This window comes from Protomyctophum bolini (genome assembly GCF_963924005.1).
Source record: "Protomyctophum bolini genome assembly, chromosome: 16".
NCBI lineage: Eukaryota > Metazoa > Chordata > Actinopteri > Myctophiformes > Myctophidae > Protomyctophum > Protomyctophum bolini.
Genome location: NC_137877.1, coordinates 25,700,784 through 25,726,382, shown reverse-complemented (window position 1 = coordinate 25,726,382; position 25,599 = coordinate 25,700,784). Strand labels below are relative to the sequence as shown.

General features: G+C 42.4%; 1 protein-coding gene across 2 annotated transcripts in view; it reads left to right on the top strand.

Moving 5' to 3' along the window:
- The first annotated feature begins 1,824 nt into the window (after positions 1 to 1,824).
- Positions 1,825 to 25,599, top strand: part of hdac4 (histone deacetylase 4) — a 207,244-nt gene continuing 183,469 nt past the window's right edge. For both annotated transcript variants that reach the window (XM_080785448.1, XM_080785446.1), the window contains exons 1-2: positions 1,825 to 1,994; positions 19,079 to 19,367. In XM_080785448.1, coding sequence (XP_080641574.1) covers positions 19,346 to 19,367 — 22 coding nt within the window. In that variant the 5' untranslated portion in view covers positions 1,825 to 1,994; positions 19,079 to 19,345. The remainder of the gene's footprint in view (positions 1,995 to 19,078; positions 19,368 to 25,599) is intronic.

The following is a 25,599-nucleotide window of genomic DNA, read 5'->3' as shown; positions in this document are numbered from 1 at the left end:
AACAGCACCAAGACAACCTGTCCTTCAGATGATACAATGTAACAGCAAATCAACATAACATTTTCACTTTTGACTGACGTGACGTCACATAATGAGCTGACCAGCCTGCACCAAGACTTGCCCACATCAAAGGACCTCTCTAGTTAGTCAGAGGAAGTTCATGGTAGAGTTTCTCTTTCTTCACAGATCAACCAGTTTAGTATGCGTGTTATATTTGAAATCCTGTGGTTTCTCTGAGGCAATGTTCCTTCAGCATCGGCACATGCACTGTAACAGTCCTCAGTGTTGATTTAACGCTGATTTACTGTGTGCTTTGATGTCATTATTTGCTGTGTGACACCAGCCTTCCTCTTACCTGTCTTATGCAATGGTTCTTTTTCATGTCAAGGACCCCCAAATTAATTAATGTATTTATATAAAAAGGGTGTGCGAGTAGAAACCCAATTTAAAGTACTTAATAAGAGTTCATGTTTACGTGTGTGTGTGTGTGCGTGCGTGTGTGTGTGTGTGTGAGAGCGTGCATGTCCATTGTCCAGAACCACCATCTTTACTCAGTGTTAACACCCAGGGATTTGCTGTGTGTAGGCTGAGAGGAAAATATTAGAGCGATTTTTCACGCTTGCGTAAACATTGTAATTCAACAACATTTTGATTACAAATTTAAACGCTGCATCTGGCTGAGCTATCATAACCAAAATGATAACAATCACTCTTCACAATAATTGCTGTTATTATATTATGTCTGTCAGGAATATTATATTCAACTGTTGATAGTATAAAATCATCATCATTATGTTTATCATCATCAGTCTTCATCGTCATCATCACCAGCCACCTAGCCTCTGTACCCAGGCTTACACCAGTCTCTCCCTAAGAAGGAAAACAGGTAGAGTAAGCCGTTATTAACTTGAAGTAACAATAACACAGGATAATTGTGAATATAGGCCTACATTTGAATTGAAAGTTGAAGAGGACCGTTGAGCGTTATTGACTGACACTGTGGGTAAATGCAGGGTATATGGATTTCACTGGTGTGCAAATGAGTGACAAATACTCTACCTGACAACAAAAACAACAGTTGGTGAACGCTTAAGAAGTGAATGGTCTTATATGGGAGGCATTGGGTGCAAAATGGCTCTGTATTTAGACAAAAAGTACTGAACCATACTTCTGATTTATTGCCATAGGCTACCACTGGTGGAAAGTAACTAAGTAGCCTACAAGTTTTACTTGTAACAGAGTATTTCTATAATGCAGTATTTATTGACACTGTTACTTAAGTAAATAATTGGAGTACTGTAGGAATAATCAGGACAAGCCATAGCCACCTCCCACTCATGAGTCTTAACGCAATGAATACACCATCCTCTCGTCCAAACTTAAGTAAGTTACATCTAGTCCACTACTGGCGTGGCAAGCCAACATTCCAAAAATATATAATTCTCAAAGCCTGCAAAGGGGAACATCTGTCACCACTGCCTGAATTGCCTCATAGCTAGACTAGGCCTACGTGAAAAGTTACTTTATTGAAATCTTAAAACATATTCTAACTGATTTGAGTACAAAAACCAAATGCCTCTTCAAAATAGACCTGATTTTCTTCACCTGATTTGTTGTCACGCATTTAAACACACAGTTATAGCAGGAACGACAACTCAGTCTCCACTCACCAAATCCCATAGTTTAATTTCCCCTCAAATGTCAATCATCCGTTTGCGTTTAACTCCCAAAGCCCGCCCCCGAAGGAAATGCGGGCGCGCGACCGACACGTGATTTATTTGCCAAAATCCAGTATGGCGGAATAGTTTCGTGAATGGTTATTACGCGTTATTCAATGCTCTCTCTTCTCGCTTCACCTACGGCAGGGTCCCACTCACTCCTCTGTGACTGACTGGATGCAAGCAGGAGTCTTCGGGGGTAAAAAAAACAAAAAAAAACACTGATAGGAGCCTCGGGAAGGGGAGAAGAGCCAGGCGTTAGAGACGCTCATTCAGGTAAGATAATAACATTGTTTTCCAACACAGTCCCAATAAAGCGCGTCAGCAGCATGATGTTTTATCACTTTTGGGGGGGTTGCTCTTATAATATATAACTCTGAGGTTGCTGCACTCTCTGAAAAGAGCCGATCTGCAAGCTCACGGCGCGTTTTGAGCTTGTATGTAGATCGGTTGCAGATCGGCGGCGCGAGCCCCTCGTACGAGAGGAAAGTATACATTCGGAGATAAAGCGTTGAACTATTAGGTGTGTGTGTGTCATTTACATGACTTTTGCTATTGTTATTCAACAACAGTAACACTGACTGACTAGTTCAGACTAGGATATTGCTGTGTGCTGTTGCTGGCTGCTGTGTGTGCAGTGAGTAGTGTGAGAGCAACAGTTCACTGTTTCAAAGTAGAGACACTTCGGCTCGCCAGTCGCCGCTGCTGCCTCGAGTCTAGGAAATGAAATAGGATTTGTTTTGGGAAGAAGAGCGCGGCGATGTTTCGTGTTTCATCCAACATTTCATGTCAGCTTCTCTCTGAATTTTGCCGCAGATTGACTATATCGCAATGTCGCAGATTGACTATCACTTCAGGCAAGCGATCTCACATGTGTTCTTTGAGTCTTGTCAATCACAGATTATACGTGAATAACAGTTTAACTTAAGGTTTTATGATCCACTATCGTGTATAAACATGGTTGTCAGCAGCAGGCTATGCTATTAGTAAAGTGTGTGTGTGTGTGTGTGTGTGTGTGTGTGTGTGTCAGTGTGTGTGTGTGTGTGTGTGAGAGAGAGCGAGGGCATTTGCATACATGTGTACAGTGTTCGTGCAAGAGGGGGGGGGGGGGGGGGGGAGCAAGGAATCGCTGTATTTTTGTTGGCCCACAGCTGCAGCTTTGGGTGTCAACCTCTGTCTTTGGTAATGTGTAAACACCAGTCCAGATCGCTCCAGCAGCACTAGGGCTGATCTGTTCCCGGCTCCTTTAGCCTCTGCTGGCGGAAACTATTCGCTCAAACATTCCTGCTCCCAAGGACTGCTGTTCCGCACTTGTAAATTCCAGGACCCCACAGGAAGAAGGTCGTAGTAGCAAAAACTTCCCGAAATGTTGACACTGTGCAAAAGATGACTCCTCCACTATACTAGGGTGATTGGTGATGTCAGACGGGGACTCACGCTCATCCTCTCAAACTTTCTTGACTTGCTGATTCCTCAGAGTTGTGCTGTGTGCTGCCAGTCGGATATTATGGAACCACTTTCCATATAGGCTCTTATGTATTGCTACATAATTCATAACTTCCTTTGGTTCCTTATGCCTGCCTCACTGCCTTTATGTATTTATTAACAAATTAATTATTTCCATGTACTATATAATGTGTGTGTGTGTGTGTGTGTACGTGTCGTACATACGTAGATTATACATACTTATATGCCCATATATTGAGATCTCTTAATGTCAGTCCTTGTCCCTTTTATGCCCATATATGGTACAGTATATGTCCATATATGGGCATGCTGATATTCCCATATATGGATATCTCTATTTACCAGTCCTTGTCAACAACTTGGGACGGCACTGAGTCGACTGAAGGTGACTTTGCAACGCTCGGCATGGCAGCTCGCTCACATAAGTTTGTGGTTCACGTCACCTTTTGGTTTTCCAATCGTACTGTGACATATAGGGGTATATATATACCTGTGTGTGACTGTGTGTGTGTCTTTTCTCCATTGTAGCCATGTTTTATTCCATTTATTTTTAGGTATATTGTCCACCATATATTATATATATATATATATATATATATATATATATACTGTATATAAACTCAAGATAGAACTTTGGAAAAACAGGGGTGCCTGAATTATTTACCCCCAGAATCACAATGCACCTTCTGAAGATGTGTAAACGGGTGGAGAGGCTCAGGAATCGCAGAAGAAGGCATTAAACTTGCTCTTTCTTCTTCGCATCATGTCTAGCCTGGCCTACCAATTTGCCAGATAGACTTCCTTCCACATAATGTTGGCTTCCTGAAGTCCTGTCACATAGTGTGTAGATGGAGTGCTCCACAAATGTCAAAGCTGGCTCTGCTTTTCTAACACAGTGGTTTTCAACCTTTTCATACCAAGGTCCATTATTTGCCCCATCCCTGAAGGGATGAGGCACTCTGATTGATTAAGAAACGTACAGGCTTCCGTTTCAGTCTGAAAAAGCCATTGCAGTCCGACTTTAATTGTCACTTGGGGGCCAACCCAAAATCATGTGGGAACTCCCCTGGAAGTCCCGACCCACAGGTTGAGAACCTGTGAGCCCTAGGGGTCTATACATGGTCATCTCCTTTTTGAGTGGTGCAGCCACTCCTATGCGGAGCTATGTTGTGTTTTTTCACAGGATTATCTACATTCTTTATACAAGTTAATATCTAGAAGACTGGCCCCCATGGCAGACATGGGGACATATGTCCCTATGTATGTCTGTTTAGGGTACCAACAGATGACAAAGTGGTGCTATTGAGCTTCACACCGTGCACAGCTGCATGATGGGAAGCTGAGTTTTTAGCAGCTATGTAACGGTACAGTACAGTAGAGGGACCCCCTGGGGACCCCCACACGGTAACTTTGTCATTTATCAACCGTTTCTGAAGCGGGTAGTTCGCCGGAACCGACAGGGTGCGGGGACCCCCCGGGGAACCCCACACGGAGTTGCACCACTCCGTTTTATTTCTCTCTACACCAAATCCCTTTAGCCGATATACACATGCACAATGTGTCATGACGGGTTGGGACCGTGTAGCCTATATATTTTCACTGAATGTATGCCTATTTTCGCAGAATGTACGGATATGATACGCCCAGATGCGGTTAAACAGAGAACGGTGAGTCAGATATTCTTCACTTCATTCGGCTTCAATTCATGGGCCATGAAGGAATGCAGTGTCCACAGTGACACTTATTTGACCCTGAATTGTTCAATTGCCCCTGAAAGTGTGAAAAGAGGACCCGTCCCCGCATCCCGTAATGAAATAAACTTGTTTATCTCCGTTCCATTGTTCTTTGTTGGGATTTTGGCTTGACTTTCCAAGTTCCAAAGTTATCTTCCAAAAATTAATTAGCAAGAGTTGCCATTGGCATTGTTTGTGGATATTTTGTTGATATTGTCAGACTGATGGACACTAATGGGGGTGTATCAATGCTGCTGTTGTGACAGGACCCTGTGGTGCACGAGCACACTCAACCAGCAGGACTGTGTAAACAGCTTGGCTGGAGTCTTCCCTTCAGCCACTTCCATCCACAGACTTCTGATGTATTATGTGTTGTCTCCACCAGGCCAAAGGCATGGGTACTGGGGAGTATGAGAGTATGTTTTGCACTCCGTCCGTGTGTGGGTCCGTCTGTCTGGTCTGCGTACAGCTAATCTCCGGCACTGTTGGCCCGGTCGATGCCAAACTGTGCACAATGTGCCAATGACGAACCTCTGCCCCAAATTATCCACAATGGCCTGTTATAGCGCCACCATGAGGCCGCTTTTAGTAAAACACCTTTCTGTACATTACTTGTACATATTTCATCCATACATCACGCAAGTCGGTATACACTATATCCATAGTAATGCGATCAACACGCATCTCTCGGCTTTCCCATATTCCATCCCCATTGCCTAAGATTGCCTTCCAAACTCTGCAGGATTGGTCCATTTTGAACAAAATGCCTCAAAATTCAAATCATTAACAGCCTGTGATTTCCATGAAATTATGCACACACATTCCCACCAGGTAACTTGTTTTATACACCTATAACTGCACCGATCTGTATAACTTTGTATGTGCACTTTATACATTATGAATACACTGTTACGTGTTATATACTTTTTCATATATTACTCCTACACATTTTGTCCAAACATTACAAATGCTATTATGCCTGTTCTATCTGTGATATGAGGAGAATGGCACTGTAGGCATGAACAGGGCTAAAGGGAGCTCGTATTTCAGCAAGATCTCTCTCTCTCTCTCACACACACTTGCCTATGGCTGTCCATTGATTTCGATGATGACGTTGCTCCAAGCGTGGGTTATTGAGGGGGGTTGCGACGGTGCCATTGCATGTGGCTATGCAGGCCACATGCAGATGAAGTAGATGAAGGCAGATTAAGTCCTCGGATGAGGGGAGGTCCCCTGCAGCACGCTGGTGTCACTGTATATATGTTTTCTCCTCTCCGTGGTCTGCTCCTGGAGGTGTGCGATACCCTCGTGGCTGATGGTGCGCCAGGTGTGGTGATCAGCAGCCAGGTCTTCCAGTGCAGAGCGTTAGATAGCACAGTGCTTCAGCGTTTCCGCTGTCCCCCGGGAGACCTACGGCCTTCCTGGAGTTGGCCGTAGAGAATCTGCCAGGGGAGCCTCTTGGCGGGCATGTGGATTACATGCCCCACCCAGCGTAGATGTTTTTGTGCAAAGAACACTTGGATGCTGGGTGTTTGTGTCCGGTCATAAATGTCCACAGTCCACACACACACACACACACACACACACACACACACACACACACACACACACACACACACACACACACACACACACAACTGGTGTCATACCTGACACCAGGGTCTAATTTCTCGTAGGGAGATTGCAGACTACCTCCAACCACTGCAGATGTGCTAGCTAAATTGTATTAACATACTTTGAAGAAATGTAGTGCAATTTTGTTTCAATGCAAACATACACTGATACATTTTGAAATACTTTACTAGGCTTGACTCTGTTACAGTGCTGGTTTTCACCACTTAAAAAGCCAAGTAATATGTTACGGGAGATAACCTATTACTGGAGACAGAGGGATAGATGGCTTAGAGAGGGATCGAAATTAGACAAGTAGTTGGCAGAAAGCAACAAAGAAGTTTAATCGTGCACTACAGAGGGTCTCATCAGCCTCTCAGCTGATGAGATTGTACGGTAGTATTCTCCTCATTGCCACCAACACATTTGTACCTCTGAATCATTGTTCCTGAGTGACCCTTATTCACCTCATCCGCCCTACTGTTACTTGGCACTCTGTTAATAAGCCCATGTAACACCATTGTGCCTTGCTAGGGTCGTGGCCCGGCTTTGAACCTCTTCCACCACATCCTGCTTCCCCAAACTCAATTAAGAAGGGTTTGAGGGCTTGGCATTGTTTGTCTTGTGGATGTTGTCAGACTAATGGATACGGGGTCTATTAATGGCACTGTCCTGCTCAGGGATGAACAAGGTGTCAGGGCTCCATGGCGCACACACAACCTGCCTCACACCCAGCCATTCTCACCCGTGTACAGTGATTATATTAAAAAGTTGTTGAGTGGTTTTATTTATCTACAGTATTGCCTCCACCACCAGTGTTGGATAGGGGTTGTTTTTTTAGTTTGTCTTTATCACAATATTTCAAGAATGGATAAAAACAAAAAGAAAGGCAACCTGAAGACATTGAGTGAATGTAGAATCTTTGTAAATGTCAGTCTATTTTTTGAGTGGTGCATCCACTCCAATGCACGGCAATGTGTGTCCCTGGCTGGCTGGGTCTGTCTCTGGGTCTGTCCATCCCAGCACGGAAATAGCGTTATAGCGTTTGTTCACCACCAAGTGTTACTTGGTACCATGTTATGTAGACAGCACTATAATTGCATTGTATGTAGTCATAGCACGTCATAGTACATATAATAATAATTATTATAATAATAATAATAATATCTCAAACTTATATAACGCTTTTCTGAGTACCCAAAGACGCTTTACATGGGGGGGCATATGTATAGCATAGTATAGTATAGTATATATGTATAGTTTCATTATATAGATATTCCACTGTTACTTTCTTAGCTTACGCATGTTTCATGATAAATGCTTTTTATGTGATGTATTCCCATTCCCATCTTTTTTATTCTTGCTTAATGTAAATCGCTCTGGATTAAGAGCGTCTGCTAAATGCCTAAATTGTAAATTGCACAGACAGACAGACAGGCTTGTACAGTACTACAGCATGACTACAAGGTTGGGCGATATGCCATTTTCTTCCTATCGCCCATCTTCTGGCCCAAAATCGCTGATGGACGATATATTCGTGTTTTATAAAAGAAATGTGGGTCGAAAAACAGGCAGAACTACAAGCTCTCAAGGCGTCACGGACGCCTTGAGAGCTTGTAGATATGCCTGTTTTTGCAGGCAGGTCTTTTAGTTGCCAAACATGGTACGATCCCGTATTTTACGGGGCGGTTGGGAACCCTAATGGCCACTCAAAATCGCTGATACACAATCACGATTTGCCATGAGGCTGCGGGAGTAGGAGGCTGGGTATGTCATTTATGTAACCGTAAAGATTTACTTTGCATGAGTGGGAATTAATGTAAGTATTGCACATGCTTTGAGACGGATTTGTTCAGTAGTTCAGGAATAGTCATCTGTGGAGGAAAAAAATTAAACGACATTCAAATGTGAGTTTCAAATTTTCATCATTCAAAGACTATTCCTTTTTCGTTTCATATTCAAATAATTATAATCGACTCCTAAAATTCAGCCCTAGTGTAGATTGAGTGGTAGAGAGGTGAAGGAGGGTCAAGGGAGAGAATTACAAATATGAAATGGGTTAAAGAGAGTGATGGTGTAAGAGAGAGCATGGGGGGAGAGAGAGGGCGAGAGAGAAAGGCAGGGGAAGTTGAGTGGGCTACTGTCACTCAGAAGGCCGAACAGACGGCGTGGAAAGTGGCTACTTCCTGCTTTTTGTCTGATTCCGAATAGACCGTCCTTTGTCACCAGGGGAACGGCGCGGGGGTGTCTGGAACGTCATCATGGCCGAGACGGACTCACGACTCTATTATGGACGGAGTGTATCCCACTCAGTGCTTTACAACGTGATTGGAGGCTACATGTGATGCGGGCAGCCTGCTTGAAAACCTCTCGTTCACTCAAAGGAAGTCAGAGTCCGGTATCTCGGCCCTAATCAAGTTTTCACGCTTCAGGCATGATAAAGGAAAGAGTGAGAAAATGAATGATGATTATCATAATTCATATTTTAGTCCTCACTTATTTGCTTTTCTCGCTCAGGGGCACTCCAACCGGGGACCTTCTGATTACCAGATAGCCTCTAGTCTCTACCCATTTAGCTTTGGCCGGAAGGTAGCGTACTGTAGCTGTATGTACCGCCTTGATACTTGGCTTGAGGCCGGCAGCGTCTGAGCTTTCTTTAACAATTTGTTAAAGAAAACTCATGTTATCTGAACGACTCAACGCCAGAACGACCTCATGCGCACGCCGAGCTTGATGGCGGTCGGTCTCATATGGGCATGAGTCATGACCACATATGGGCTTAGCGGTGGGATCGACGGTTCTGGACAATGGCCTTTTGGACCGAATGTACTGGCACAGCCGCGCAACACACCTTCGCTTCGTCTGCGACACGCATGCCGAGTTTGAAGTTGTTCGGTTGTTCTTGAGATACTTGAAATACAGATGTACTCAGTACTCACAGATGGAGAGAGGTGTCATTTATGATATGTTTTCTGTGGTTAGACTGATTGAAATACATGCATCTTCCTTTTGGGAAATGTAGACTGATATGTGTGATATTTATGTTTGATAATATCATAATTTAACAATTAACTCACACTATTTTCTAATGGCCCTCGGCACCGAGATCATCTTTTCTTTAATATCAATTGATTACGGTTAATTATTGTGTTCTGTACACGCTCATAACACTACGGTGCGGTGAAAAAAAGGAAATTCCGCTGGCTTACTGTATGCTGTTTATGGCGACGCAGTTTTTAGAACACTAATATCTCTGATTCTTCTTTTTGGCTCAAAACAAGCTTGATTTGCAGCTCATTTCTCTAAACGATATGATCCTCGCTTACAGAAAGTATGTTTTGGGTGGATTAAAATGACAATCGTGTTGCAGATTTATGTTTTTTACTTCCTGACCTGCAGTTTCCGGCCAAATTGGCTTTCAATCTAAGAGTCATAGGTATTTCAGAAAACTGTCAGGATTTAGAAGACATTTCTTTCAGGCCTAAATGGGTTAAATTAGTTCAACAAGAAAATGCACAACACATCAGCTTGTAGATGTGTTATTTTCTCTATTTGTCATACGATGTACACTAGTATGTAGGGTTGCTGTGGTTCCGAAAAATGACCCCTATATCTCTCTCTCTTTTTCCTTTTTTTAATCGAGCCCTGGTGAGACCTGTTTTACAGCCTTTGCTATGAACATAAACGACCAATTCAAACACAGTCAGGGATTTTCCCATACCGGTTTGCTCACTTCTTTTTGACTGCGACAGACTAAAGTGCCCTGTGTACTACTGTATATTATACCATCTCATTCACTATCTTATATTCAACATCAACAAGTTCTTTACAAACGTATTCCTTTGATTTGACACATTACCTGTCTTATCCCTTTTCACTTTTATTATCAACAAGAAACATGACCCCCCCACCCCCCCTCCCCCTCCCACGTCCTTGTTACTCAGCAGCTGCATTCCTCAGCCCGTCTTTTCAGTAACGGGCTGATTGATGTGATGTCCCGCGGTTACACTTGACCGTGTTACTCTCTTGCAAACATGAGTGAGCAGCGGCAAGTATTGTAAACATGAGAAAGGCATCCCTGTCATGCCAGGTAGGATGTCACTTTCCCTCTTTCTGCAAACTCACTCAGTCCTGACCTCTGCCATACCCCCCCTACACACACACACACACACACACACACACACACACACACACACACACACACACACACACACTTGCTTCTTTTAGGCTTTGTCAACTTGCACAGGGCATATGACAAATATCTTAAAGGACCACTTTTCATATAATTGGTCGATTTTTGAGGGTGGTCTTTTTGTGGGGTCCGTCCCACGGAACTGACTAATGGCAGCCAGCACATTCAAAGTATAATTATAAATAAATAATTATGATAGTATATCATTACTTGTCAAATGTTCGTCTTAAATGGCCAATGGCCCTTACTGGCCCCCCACATAAGCCCTTATTGGCCACATTGCCCCCCCCACATGCCCTTATGTGGACTGCATTTTCTTTATTGAAGTGATCCTTTAAATATTGTCAGGTAGAAAACTTCAAAAGTCTTACTTTTCAGGAAATGGAAAAAATATCTACAGTGTATATATAACAACATGGATTCAATGTTGTTGTAGTCACAAGCTCTTGTTTTTGGTTCAATTGTTTCAATGTTTATAAAACCCAGAGATAGTCTTTCACTTAACAACAAATAAAACAATAGCAAAAATAGCAGGTCTACAAGCTCACAACGTGTCACATTGCGACACGTTGTGAGCTTGTACAGTAGATCACCTACTTTTGTGTGACTGTATGAAGAAGTCGAGGCATTGATTTACAAAAGTTGATATATGAAGATTCAAGGTTTGACTGCATCGAAATACAAAGAAATTCCAGACAATGACCAAGCTTGTGTTTTATTGTGATGTAAATAAATAGGTTTTGAAAGTAATGGGTCCCAGAACACAGGGGTGGTCTTTTAGATGCGTCCCAGGGACATTTTATGAGTCCTACTTCAACAACGTTAGATTACAGTACTGAGTACAGTATTGCATATCAGGACCCCTGGAGGGTGACATGACTGCATTTGGATGCAGGATGCAGGCTATCATCACTGTTGCATACCTGTAGTGTGCACAAAGAGTAAAACCTATTTTTGTTTGGCTTCCTTCCAGTCCCGATAATCAAAAGTTATGATGTACTCTTCTATGGCTCAAACTGGGTCGTCTCTTTAATAATTAGCCATGCCCTACAGTGGTCCACTGACAGTCTAGCCATACCTCGGCCTCCTGCCACTGTCCTTCGTAGCAGCAGCCACGTAAGATCCTGTCTGGGCCTCCACGTACCAATGTTGGAAAAGGTCAATGTCCGGAACTAAATGTACTTGAGTAAAAGTGCAAAAGTATTGGCATCAAAAATGCACTTAAAGTACCAAAAGTAGAAAGTACTCTTTATGCAGAATGTCTCATTTAAAGTTTTCAAATGTATGAACATCTTTTGAAAATGGCAGATTTAGTACAAGCTAGTGCATGAGCTTGTAGATCGGATATTTTCAAATGCCCGGAATGTATATAGGGCTGAATTGGTTAATGTATTTTTTGTAATACCGGTAATTATCAAAATCTACAAAGTAACTAGTAAGTAACTATACTACTACTTAGTTTTCAAATTAAGTAATCAAGTAGTGGAGTAAAAGTACAATATTTGCATCCGAGATGTAGTGGAGTAAAAGTATTTTATATACCTCAAAATTGTGAACAGTTAATTAAGTACAGTACTTAGTTACTTTCCACCACTGCCAGGTACTAAGTCGTCTCCTTACCGCACCTTCTGGTCTTGTTTTGAAACAAAAAATCGGCTTCCTGATGATCCCTGTCATATTTTTTTTATTAAAGTCTATTTTGGAAATGCAAGCTCTATACTGTGCAATCGGATAGTCTGCATCCCAAGCCTTTTTTTGCCACTAAAAAGACATGCCGGTAAACGTTGGCATCCCACAAAAAGAAATAACAACAACATAAACATGTCAATCAATGGCACGCTGGCGCGGCCGCTAATCCCGCTCACCAGCTGAATTATTCATTGTCAATTAGGGCTGAGAGGCTGAGGCTGTCTGCGCAGCACAAGAGCATTTTCAATGATTCATTCCGCGTGCTATGCAAGGGGTCCCTAATTGTTGTTTACCGCTCGCTATGCCGACCACATGTTATTTTTATGCTGTCATGATTACTTCAGGCACGCCTCGGAGTACTTGGGAAATGAAGTCCATTAGGAGACCCGAGAGTTGTATTTCTGTCAAGTACCACGGCATGTTTTACAGACGCATATTGCTGCCAGGCAGAAACCTTGTATCTCCAAATTTTAACTTTTTATGAACTTATGTTTTTAATGTCCTTCTGCACATGATAGTGTCGCGCCAAGTAGCAAACATATCACATCGCATCATAGTGTGTTTTGAACTTGTAGATCTGCTATTTTTGTTACATTTTCAAGTATGTGTCTGAATTTCATAATATGAAAGAAATTCGAATATTAAAAAATATATATATATTCGAAAGCTAAAATTGCCATTCGAATGGAGCTTTTATCATTTATTAATTCTATTTAATATTTTTATTTTGTTTTATGTTATTTTATCCGCTCACTAAATGTATTGAGTAACGAATCTACCGCTGTGAAATCTCCCCGGCCGCTTCCACTGCATGTGAAAAGGTGCACGTCCGGTCACATCGCAGAAGAGGTCATTGATTGGCTAACGTAGAGCCAGATTTCAGGGTAAGCCAATCAGAGACAGTCTACAGGGTGGGCGGGCTTACTGGCTGTTGTAAACGGTAGCACATTTAGTCACAGACACACAAACCCTTGTAACACATACATAGATACTAGTATACTACGCAGACAGAAATCGCCGGTAGAACGAAAATCATAATACAGTCTCACAACGCAACTTTATTGCACATCTGTGCTTGCCTTTCATCCACGCTTCTATAGCCTTTTAAATCTCATTTCCCATCCACGGGCACAAGCAAAGTGATATCAGCATCTTCCACCCGATCTGTGGTGTTGTTTCTGACGAGGGTAGCAACTAGTTAGCATGGGAGCTAATATTAGTTTAACTCTGGTCCATATCGTTAGAAGCCAAGGAGTCCTCCTTAATAACACACTCGATGCTGTGTTTACACGGGCAGACACAGACGAATGCTAATATAATTTGGAGCAGGCCGAGCAGCTACTGTACACGTCTGTTTGCATCAACATGTTGCTGGCTTCACAATGAATGATAGATTTTATCGTTGCGTCTGCCCGTGTTTAATGGTCAGGATTTCACTGTCCACAGCAGGCAGACCTGTCAAAACTATGCACTTCCCAAAACTCACAAGACATGCCAGCCACGTGTATTATTATAGGCTAAATATGAGCTAAAATAAACAATGTAAATATTCGAATATTTTCGAAAATTACAAATAATTAAGCAATGAAATTCTAATTGGATTATAGAGGTGAACTGACAGCCCTAGTCTGACTGGGCATAATATCTGACCAATGATAACTATTAACAAAAGCTTGTGGCTAAATAACTACATTTGGTCAATTGGATCACAGGTTCTTCTTTTGCATTTCCTGCAAAGTAACTCTTTAGGGCATACTGTATATGAGGTTTTGTCAAATGTGAAATATTTTTTTTTCTGTCATGTGAAAGTGGCAACAAGACTGAAGAGGTGCTTTCTGCTCACCGTTTTAATGTATCTGTAGTCTTTGCTATTTAGAAATCTATTCCAAGTTAAATGTACCGTATCGTAGCTGTCAGGCAGCAAACACATGATCTACAAGCTCACAACGTGTCACGATGCATTGTGAGTTTGTCATTTTTTTTGCTATCTTGAAAAATGTTTGAGATGCCCAAAGCAGGGATAGGGATTCCAGGCTGAAATAGAAATAAGTCTGTCTGTGCGTTTTATATTTGACCATGGAAATGTTGGCAGCCTGGCCCTGTGACAAAATAATAATTGCATTGGATCCACTTTTTCCTGAAAAGTAACAGTTTTGTACCTACAAAGTTTCCGTCCGACAGCAATCTCAATAATAATTAAGCGTCTGTCTGTCTGTCTGTCTGTCCATCCGTCCGTCCGTCCGTCCGTCCGTGGCCCTGCTCCTCACTGGCTTGCCCAGTTGATCTGAATTTGCACACAGACCATTCCATTATGCAGGGCTTCTCGAAGCCCTTTTTCAATTTAACAAATTTAATGCTGTTTATTTAATTCATTATTTAATAGTCCCGTATACCTCCATTTTATTCCTCTGACTTAAAGGACAACTTTAGTTTTTTTCAACCAAGGTTCATGTTTTAGGTTGAGAAAGTAAACGATGAGTGTTGTTTTGGGGCTATATATCTTTACAAAATGTTATAGTGATTTCTTTTTTTGAGTGGTGTAACCACTCCAAGGAACAGCAATGTCCGTGTCCGCCTATGTGTTGGTTCATGAGCACCAGTATGAGTACCAGTAGGGGCGCTGTTGTGCCAGAAACAGAGAGAGAGACTGTTGCAATGTTGCCTGCTAATGAGAGAGAGAGAGGGGAGTTGCACCACTCGGTTCACACGGGTATGATTTTCTTTAATTAATTAGTCCTACTAGACCCCAAGAAATTACATCTGGCCACATTCACTGGCCACAGTCCACAGAGAAACTACACTGTCACTGCCACTCGAGTCTCGACACACTCCAACATCAAGCCCAGCTTCACTGACTATGATCTCAGTAAGGAGTAAGGACTCCTGCATGAGAAACAGGCTACCGAAAAAGCTAATCATTTACTTCGCGTGCAACGACGGGTTGAGCACTCGTGCGTGTGTGACATCCGGTGATGGGTCACGCTCATGTGCGTGTGTGTGTGCAACCGCAACAACAGGTCGCACGTGCGTGTCAGACAACACGAGCCGGCCCGGACAAATAACATAACTGGCGTGAGTGAGAGTGAGCGACGCGGACGACTTGCTTAATAATAATAATAATAATATAAATTGTGTGCCCATTCCTGTACATAATTTGGTGTTCATATATTCAAGTGATGTATAAAATGCAGAAACGTGCGCAACACATGGATATGGAACATTAAGAAATGCTTAGCTCATATTTGAGCAGCACAGTGTCAGCGAATGGTCCAGCCATGCCGTGTCTAATTTAATCAAGTCAAGTGTGTTTGCGTTCACAGCAATTTACAAATTCCCTTGTTCTTTTTTTGGATCTCACATGCTGCATGTGTACAGCATGTTTGTGTGCAGAAGAGCGACTCAGAGTGTCTCTGAGGTCACTGCTAACGTGCTGCGACACGCTGTTAAAAACACATGCTAAACATAGGAGTCTGTGGCTGAGAATAGCGTTGCTGTGGCTATTGATGTGTTGAGGGCTTGTGTCTCACACCTCATGCCTTCGCAGATCCGTCAGCCGACTTGACACCCTCTTTCAGTACCGCTACAGGCCATCGATGTGTCGACCATACGCACGCACGCACACACACACCTTTTACTTGACGATTACCAGTTATGCACATAATTGTGATTCATTATCATATATGTGTTTGAACTGAAGAATATGAAAAAGCAGCAGTGTGTTGACAGTGTGTTCAAAATGTTGATGGTGCAGCTCACTTTACTGTAGTTCGCAGGCTTGTGTGCAAACGGGTGATGTCTTAAATGTATTTAACCAACAGCTTTGTGAATCGTAGGTTTTATGCAATTGTTTGTTGAAGTTGTAATGAGAATCTGCTACTGGCAAGACATTTTCTGCTTGGATAATTCCTAAGGAATAAAGAGACGGGAGCATTCTCCATCTAAGGTCTTCTCAGGCTACACTTACTGTCGTGTCGGTATAGAGTATATAGACGGCATCTCTTTTCCCCAGTGAACGCATTCATTTGACAAAGTAATCTATTCTATACAAATACTTTGCAGTGCCAGGCCTTGCAGAAATGAACCAGGGAGGCTCAAAACATATATGCACTACAAGCAGGTTTGATTTGTAGCTTGTAGATCTGCTATTTTTGTATTTGAAACACAATAAAATAAAGAAATGGTTAAAATGGCACTGCCAGGGTTGGTTAACAAACATTAGTTATGGATTATAAATGCATTATACAATTTAATTGTTGACACACATATATCAAACATTTCATAAATATAATTAATTCAGTCTGACCAGAAGCGTGGATAAAACCTACCACTGCAAACGATGAACAATCAGAGGGGGGATATCAAAACGGAAGCATCCCCCCCAGCAAATCCACCCCCACAAACTTTGTGTACGTGTAACGTGTGACCATGTACTATACTAGTGTGTGTACTGTACACTACACTGACTACAGTACCTGTACATAGGTTGTCTTCAATACTTCTTTTCACACCACTGCAGACACAAGTTATGTACATGTGTGATATGTGGATATCCGTGTTGTGTTACAGACACAAATAGCCAAAGGTTAGCTGTATGTGTTTGTGTTCACATCTGAGTCAAACTGTATCCTGAGAAAGATGACTTGATCACAGTGAGCAGGCTGCCTGCTAAGACCAGTGTGCATGTGTATATTGGTAATGGAGTGAGAGTGAGTGAGATCAAACCTCTACACGCACGCACCGCACGCATGCGTTTCTCATGGGCCCATGAAGAATTGACTAATTGGTCACATGTATCATATCCTCTCTGTCGGGTCTCTGGACCTGTTCATTTTCAGTGTTCACATTCGCTAGTAGCAGTGTTCAAGTAGCACTTTCGAGCTTGTGGATCTGCTACTTTTGACACTTTGTTTTGACGCTGTAATATGAGTAAGTAAGTAGGGTCCATTAAACTACGAAAAAAGTTAAACACAAAATAGAGGTTGCTGTCCGACAACAGCGATATATTAGTATATTGCCCAAAAGGAGATGGTGGCACCAGAAGCCCCACAGCAATTTATAGACATGTGCTTGTGCTTTACTGAGTAAATTGTCTCACTGTATTTTATACCAATGTATTAGCCATACAGTATGTGGTATGGTTCTCCCAATAAAGAGGAAGATGTGAAACAGTTTTGTCAGGTGTAAACTGACTAGTGTTTACCCCATAGACTGTAAAAAATATGGACAAAGCGTTCCCCAGGTCTAACATGAACGTAAAATGAAGCCTGTCAGTCCTTGCAATGGAAGTCGCCATCTTTCTGGATCCGTTTGGGCCCAGCTGGCCCATTGGCTGGCCCAGGCAACGAGGCGGGACTTCCCCTTTTCTTCTTCGTTGGTTTTTATTTTGACTCGAGTGGGTGGGGGATCCCGTTCATAGACTGTAACGGTAGCCACGCCCTCAGAACATGCGCGACTTCATGGTCTTTTTTTTTTAATAAATGGGACCATAATTTTCCAAAAAGAATATTATGACATTAGAAATGAGACTTTAAACTAGTGACTGGAAGCAAAAAGTATTCATGACCATGTTTATTAAGGTAATACAGTCTAGGTGAAGTTGGGCCCAAATACATGGACTTCTATGGGGCTATGGGTTTTTTTGGGCCCAATGACAGCGCCACAACAGGCCATTATATGAACTTTCAGGAAATCCCGATTTCCTTGTGGCTTCACAAAATATCTGTCTGACTGCTCCCCTGGTTTACCCCTATAGAGCGTCACAGTCCAGCCCCCTTTCATGACGATGCCAGGCCCAGGAAATAGTTTCCAATGCATTTTTCCCATAGATATTTCGAAACATATTTAGTTAAAGACCCTATAAGCGTCGTACAAAGCCAACTCTTGTCGACTCGTGACAAATCATGACAACAAACACAATATTTTGGACCAAACTAATAATTACAAAGAAAGTGTTGTAACCTGCCGTTTTCTTCTTCTTTCTAATTATTTGTTCAGCCCGAAAAATAGTTTGTTGTCATGATGCAATGTTTTGAAACAGCGCAGCGGAGCCAATGCAAAGCCACAACAAAACTCAGTCATTGAACCATGCACAGAATCAATTTATCGTGATTCGTGTCGAGTCTCTGTGTACCACCCCTGCACTGCGGGGACGGGCCAGCGTTACTAGCAGCCTGTACAGCCAGCAGCAGCAAGAGACAACCGTGTGTGCCTGCAGAATACGCTCCAAACCAATTCATATGCCAAGTTCGGTCTCCAAAGCCCGACAATACGCATCCAAATGGACTCGCCCAAGTTGAAATAATAGTTTTCAATTTCTATAATTATTTGCGACAGGGGGACAACGGAGACAGCGCTTCTTACACCTGACACATTATTACGTAATCACATTATTATGTAATCATGACTTGTTCTTTCATATATGGCTGTTGTTAGTCAAACTTCCACATTGTCAGTTTTGCAGACACACCAACACCAGCAACACCTCATCCAAGGCAACGGTTTAGATGTGCTATTTCCACGATTTCAAATTTCAATGGATTAAGATGAATGGAAATGCTTCTGACGATTATGCGAAACAATTTCGATTATTGCAAATAATTGCGATCAGGCAATTATATATGTAATGGTTGTGAGTGACAGGCCTACATGTTTGTATCCATTTCTTGCAGCTTGCTTAACCTGGGCAACACGGGAAGGAATCCAGCCGCCAGATCACACCTCCGAGGTGTCCACCAGCCACGCATGAGACCTTGGTAGCTGCCACCTGGCAGCAGTAACTCGGCCAGGTGGCTGATGGTGGTCAGTCCACCTGCCACATAGGCACACCGAGGACCTCCCTACCGGGGCACCTCTTCACCTTCTCTGCCCCTCGTCCTCTTCCACTCACACCTCCTCTGCTGTCACGTCTACCAACGGTGGCATTGAGCGCCGTCGCCATGAGTTCCCACAGTCGGCCGGGTAAGTTGGCTAATGGCCTCAGTACTTTACAACTGTTTTCAACCAGTGGTCTGGGTGACCACCAGTGGTCCTTGAGGGTGTTCCAGGTTGTCCCCAGCTAAATGATGGAGAGTTGTTAACCGAATGGACCCTTGTAGATCTTTAACTCTTGAGAGTGTAAAATGAAACTTAAATTATTGTTCAATATCTGCACTTCATTTACAAAAGTCTACACAATTAGAGAATGTAGAATAATTGTTATTTTGTTATCTCCTATATGGCACACAAACTACTGAGTGAATGAATGTATGCTGTGCATGGGCAGTCAGTGATGAAAGTTATGACAACAACCAGTTAACCAGTTTTGTCTGCTATCTGGAAGGCAAACTGCTCCACACACCATACTCAACTATACTCTGCCTCTTGTCCCCCCCACCCTCCCCCAGCCATTAAAGGATTGTGTAGTAAACAGCCATTTTAACAACGGCTTATGAAAGCAGAGTTTATGCTGTTATTATTATTATTATTCCTCACTCTGGAAGATATAGTTGTTGCCACTTCCTTAGGTGACATGTTGCAGAAACCCTAACCTAATCATCCTGACAATAACATTAAAATAAATGGCCCACAGGTATGATGGTATGTAAACCTTCCTTTATTTGACATTTGAGATAAGGTAGTGTTGTTTGGTTACAGATTTCTAACATTAGAAGTCTCCGACATTGAATACTGAAGTATTTACTGTGGAGTCTGGAGGCAACGGGGGAAGGAATGAACTTGTACTGTAGACACTACCAAGCCAGACAACTCTCCGCTGCCAAAGCCTTGACATTGTTTTGGTTAATAGAGAACCATGCGGCTTGGAAGTATTGCATTGTGACGTTTCTCTGTCTGGCCTAGGTAGATGATGATTGATTGCACCTCGGTGACTAAACCATGCTGGCCTTTTAGATTGTGGATTCTCTGCTGTAAAGCTCTTCAATCTTCCATAAGTGAAATGCATCTGAATATGGTCAGGCAGAGCTGGCAGAACAAACTGTCATCTTGTGTCATTGTTAAAACAACAGTGTTGTAGCAACTGCTCCACTCTGTAGCATGGTGCTAGGCATGTTTGTGCGCATTGCTTTTCTTGTGGTTCATTGTCTTCGAAACAACGGCATGAAGAACTAAAAAGTTTTCCCTCAGAACAAGCATTGCTGAATAGTCAGTGAGTCACAGGAACTGTTCCATTTCATATAGTGTCGTTTTAAAATGATTCTTTCTGACAGTGTTTGACAGACAAGTCACACTGGGACATTGTTAATGATGATCTTGTTTCTCTCAATCTCTCACACAATATTTATACTGTTGCTCTTGCTCTAGTTTTTGTGCTCTGTAACCCGCTGGCTCATATAAACAATGCAGAAAAGTAAAACACAACTGCTGGATCTGTGCAGTAAACTGACAGTTGGCAATAAGTGGGCACGGCACGTCCATTGCAGGGCAGAGCAGTTACACACTGAAAAAGGCAATGCATTGTTATTTTAAATATGTGTACCGGTAATAAGTGGAAATGTTGACACAGTACATACATACTCATTGACCCAATTTCAACCTATCTTCATATAATTGGTCCTCACTAATCCTCATTAACAGGTTTAATGCAGACAATGTACGGCCGTCTTTCAGGCTAGACTGCCTATGTTTAAAGTTACCTTTGAACAGCCAGTGCACTGACCGTTGAGTTGCTTGTCATGAAAATCCATTTTAAAACGGTGTAATCGCTTGTTGTAGTGTTGAAAAATAGCTTCCCCAGTGTAAACAATGGGGACTTAATTTCCCATAACCCTTTGCACGGCGGAGCAACAGACCTTTTTGTGATGACATCATCAAAACACGTCTCATATCCCATTCTGTCTGGTGGATTGCCTGTATGACTTCAAACTGATTAAAAACATGGATTAAACAATGAAAACATAACTCGGGCAACTCGCGACCCCCACACACTACAGTTGCACCACTCACTTCACACAGGTGTGATTTTTAATTATTTCAAAACACAAAAATGCTAAATCCTTCATGAATTCAAAACAGATTGAATGACTTTTCAAAATAATTTCATGAATGTAAGAAAAAATAATCTAAGAAATTACATACATTGGAAAACAAATGTTTAAGAAGTAGTGAATCTACAAGCTCACGACACAGCGCGACGTGTTGTCAGCTTAGATCTGCTATTTTCACTAGTTTGGGTCCAGGTCTAATTTCTCTTTTGGGTCTCAAGCTAAAAGGTTTGGGACCCACTGGTCCACATCATCTCTCCTTTCAGGCCTGCCTCATAATACATGATTATGTTTTGAATGTTTTCCTTGACAGTTTCCTGAAAGCAGTGAATCAGATTAAAGATTACATGAGCTGCTTATCTCTGCATGTTTTATTGGTTTCCTGTAAGGGAGGAAGTTATCAAGTAGCCATTTTAGAGTGGCCCTGTTGATGAAAGGGCACTATGCCTTTTTTACTCTTGTGAAAGTCCTCAGAATTGCCTGCCTCCAAGCTCGAGCTCTCAGCATGTCTGAAACAAACCTTGTGTACCACACATTGTCATATGAGGTACGCAGAGAATGTATGGTCTTCTCTGACGAGTATGTATCTGTAGCTCAGTTGACAAATGATTATACTTTACTAAAGGCCTAAGTTAAACAATTTAGGCGTTTGTTAACCAAACTACAATTCTTCTTCTTTTTTTTAACCTGTCAAGTTTCTGCTTGCTCTTGACTTTTTTGTTTTTCAATCTACTTGTAGATGCATTGTTGTTGAAGCCGTATACTTTCTGGCTTGTTTTGGAAGCTGGCTCATGAACTACTCAGCGACCAGACGGTGGTTGGCATTTTAATTAGCACTTAATATGGAAGGGCAGGCTGTTCCAAAGTCTAGACATTGTGCAGTTTTTCAGAAAATCTGAAGTTTTAGTATGAATCGAGATTTTGATTCGGTTACATAACTGACAGCATGCATAGTTTCACAGTACAGTAATTCATCTGACACATTGTATTTTAGCAGTTGGAGCTTGTTTACAGTGAATAGAATACAATGGAAATACAGTATTAATCCCTGAGGGAATGGGTTAGTCCCGGTAGTGGAAGACATACAAGATTATAGTAGACGGTATGGTATGCTTCTGTATTGTATCACACTGTATAAATATAGGGGTGCAACATTTTCAGAAATTGCTTGTATATAGATCAGTTATTTGCCAGCATTGTACGATGAAGTCTAAATATGGGTTAAATAGTTAATCTCTGTGAAATATGAAAGATCACATAGAATTAGATTAAAAAAATATATCTAAAAAATAATCTATAGATGCAGCCCTATAATATATTATACAATCTGTATTCAAGTTTCAATAGCTGTGTGCCCTCGAGCAGCATGGCATACTGTACATACAGTATGAGTGTGACTGCAGAGGGGCGGGCACAAAAGGATGAGATGTGTCAGCTGAATGATGCACTCAGTGGGGATAGAAAGAGTGCTGTGGCGTGAACTTCCGGTTGTCATGGGAGAAAACGACACAGCAGTCGGCCTCATGTTTCCCAGCATTCCTAGTAGCTTTAATTTGTGTATGGCCAAACACTGCGGTGGTCCAAAACCATACATGGAGAGTATGTCAATAAAGGACAGACCATGAATAAAGGTTATGGTGGTGGGACAGAATAGTGTTTTCCAGTTTTTCCTGTAACCACGTTTTCATTGGTGAGATGTCTTTCTTTTCTTTCTTTCCTCGTCCAAAATGGGGGATTGGCAGAACCAAAATATGACCGTGGATGAAGAATTGTGGTCTCTCAAATTTAGTTTGAACACCGCAGCTCCAGCGAATGCATTCATCCACTTCGTCTAGTGCTTGTTCAGTCGTCAATGCGAAAGCATGACATAATCATAGAGTTCAAACAAAATGTTGACTCAGGAAAATGAAGCAATTCCTCAAATTCATGTCCCACGCAGCCTGAGATTTTCTGTAGTGGTTTTGCATTTTAGTATTTTGCGGGCGTTTGCAGTCCGTTAATAACACAAATGGGGAATGCCGAGGGTGAATTGGACAGTGGTTTCTTTGCACGCTTAGAAAATGGATTCATTGGGGTGTCTAAACTCAACCAATCACAACTAAACATGCTGCCTACGCAGATGCGTTTTTTTTGTCTGAATCACAGCCATGGAGGGGTTCTGGCATTCCCTGCTTTTTGCTGCTAAGGCTTGGCCGACAGATGTAGACCCAGACGCAACAAAAGCCTGATTGTGTTCTCACTTCCCGAGCATGCTTTGGCCTTCATGGCCATGTTCAAGGCGATGAGGTCACAGCCATTGATTAATTGTTGTCGCACTATTGGCCCAGCACAGGGCGATTTGTATTGCTGCTGGTGCCTTCACCCCTTGCTGGCTGTGTGAGCGGAGAGCCAGTGTCCCGGGCCAAGGGCTTGTGCGTCAAACTGGATGCAGAGCAGCCCCTTTTTAGGCTGAACACTGCAGGCAGAGGCTATGTGTTACATTCTCTCCCTGAAAGAGGCGATTCGCTCATTCTCTGCCTTTGGTTGTTTATGGTTCATAAATGTTTTGTAAATTAAATGTTGCCACATTTCCTTGCTTTATTTCCCACTTTCTAATTATCTGTGGGTTTGCTCATTCTCATTCCTTTCCCTGAATATGTTGAACGTTTTTGATGAAGACCCCTTCAAGAGGGAGAATGGGATTATAAAAATATTGTTGCCTAAAAGGTGGAGAAATAATCAAAAACAAATAAGGTAGACAAGTGCTACTTTCCACTTCCATTGCACAGTTCCATCATCTGTCTTGCTTTTGGATCAAGAATGCGCTCTTGGGCCAAGCAGATTTTTTAAGTGTAACCAGCATTCATGGAAATGACATTGTTTTTCGTGGCATGCTGTCTTCTCCAACAAGTGAGAGATCTTATTTGTTTTAAAGATCACATTATGTGCATTGTAGTGGATCAGTTGTAACTCCCAGAAAAAAAGACAAGACTCAAGGATCCTTGAATAAACTAAACAACACATCCAGAACTCCTTTGTGCGGCACTGAGAAAAGATGATGGATACATTTGTTGGTGTTATTTATTTATTTGGCGTTCTAACTGGTTATTGAGTGTGACAGGTTTTCTTGAAATAACGTCAATTTGACTGCTCATACCTTCTGTGAGCAGTTAATTTTGTCCTTGGTACCGCTCCCAAGTATGGAAAACCGCTTTTTACATATCCGACAGGTCGTCCTTTCCCATTCTAAAACCACCATCCTATTTAGAACACCGAAGGGCCTTTTGTGTGACTTAAAGTTGGGTGGCAACAGCTGTCTCTGTGACACGCTTCTTGGCATTTTTCATTTCTCAGAGCAGGGTTATAGTCATGGGCCAGGCCTTGCAAACTTGGACACACAAGTGCACACAGACACAAATGCAGTACAAATTCAATGCACACACACTCCTGTGCTGCCGTCTGAGCATGCCCCCCCCCCCCCCTCTCTCTCTACCTCCCTCCCTCCAGCAGTGGGTAATTGCTGGCAGGTCCGTGCTTTGGGGGGTGGGGTCGGGGGGAACGTCTTGCGTCAATACTTCGTCATGAAGGGCAACTCCCCTGCCTGGAACACAAACAGAAAAAGTGGGCCTGCTGCTTCTGGAGGCCTTAGTCGGCCTGTTAAAAAAGTTTCAGGTCTTGAAAAGTGTGCCAATGAGAATGCTATTGTAGGGTTTAGTTGGTGTTGGTACATTCATTGTGTAACAGTCTCAGTCATTTATTTTCCTTTCCTTCCTGAGCTCTAATTTGGGGTATTTATTTTGTAGGGGCTTGGTTTAACCTCAAATGTGGTGGATATGTCAAAGCCTAGTGCATTGGTACGATTTGTCGATGTTTGGTTACTCCTAATCTCAAGAGTTCCCTCATATTCTAGTGGAAATGATTGAATCATGGATAACCAGTTAATGCCGAGCCTTACTGTTAGACGGTGGTTGCAGTGGCTCAGGAGGAAAGGAGAGCGGCTGCTTTGGAATCAGAAGGTTCCTAGTCAGCTCTCCCTACGTTGTGTCGAACTGTCATTGAGCAATATAGTAACCCTTAACAGATACCGATGAGCAGTTTGGTGTCTTTCTTGCGTGGTTGCTACTGCCGTCGATGTGTCAACGGGTGAATGTAATGCACATTGTAAATTGCTTTGTAAGTTTGTAAGGTGCTATAAATGTACCATTTACTGAGTGCTCAGTTAGTTGGTGCGC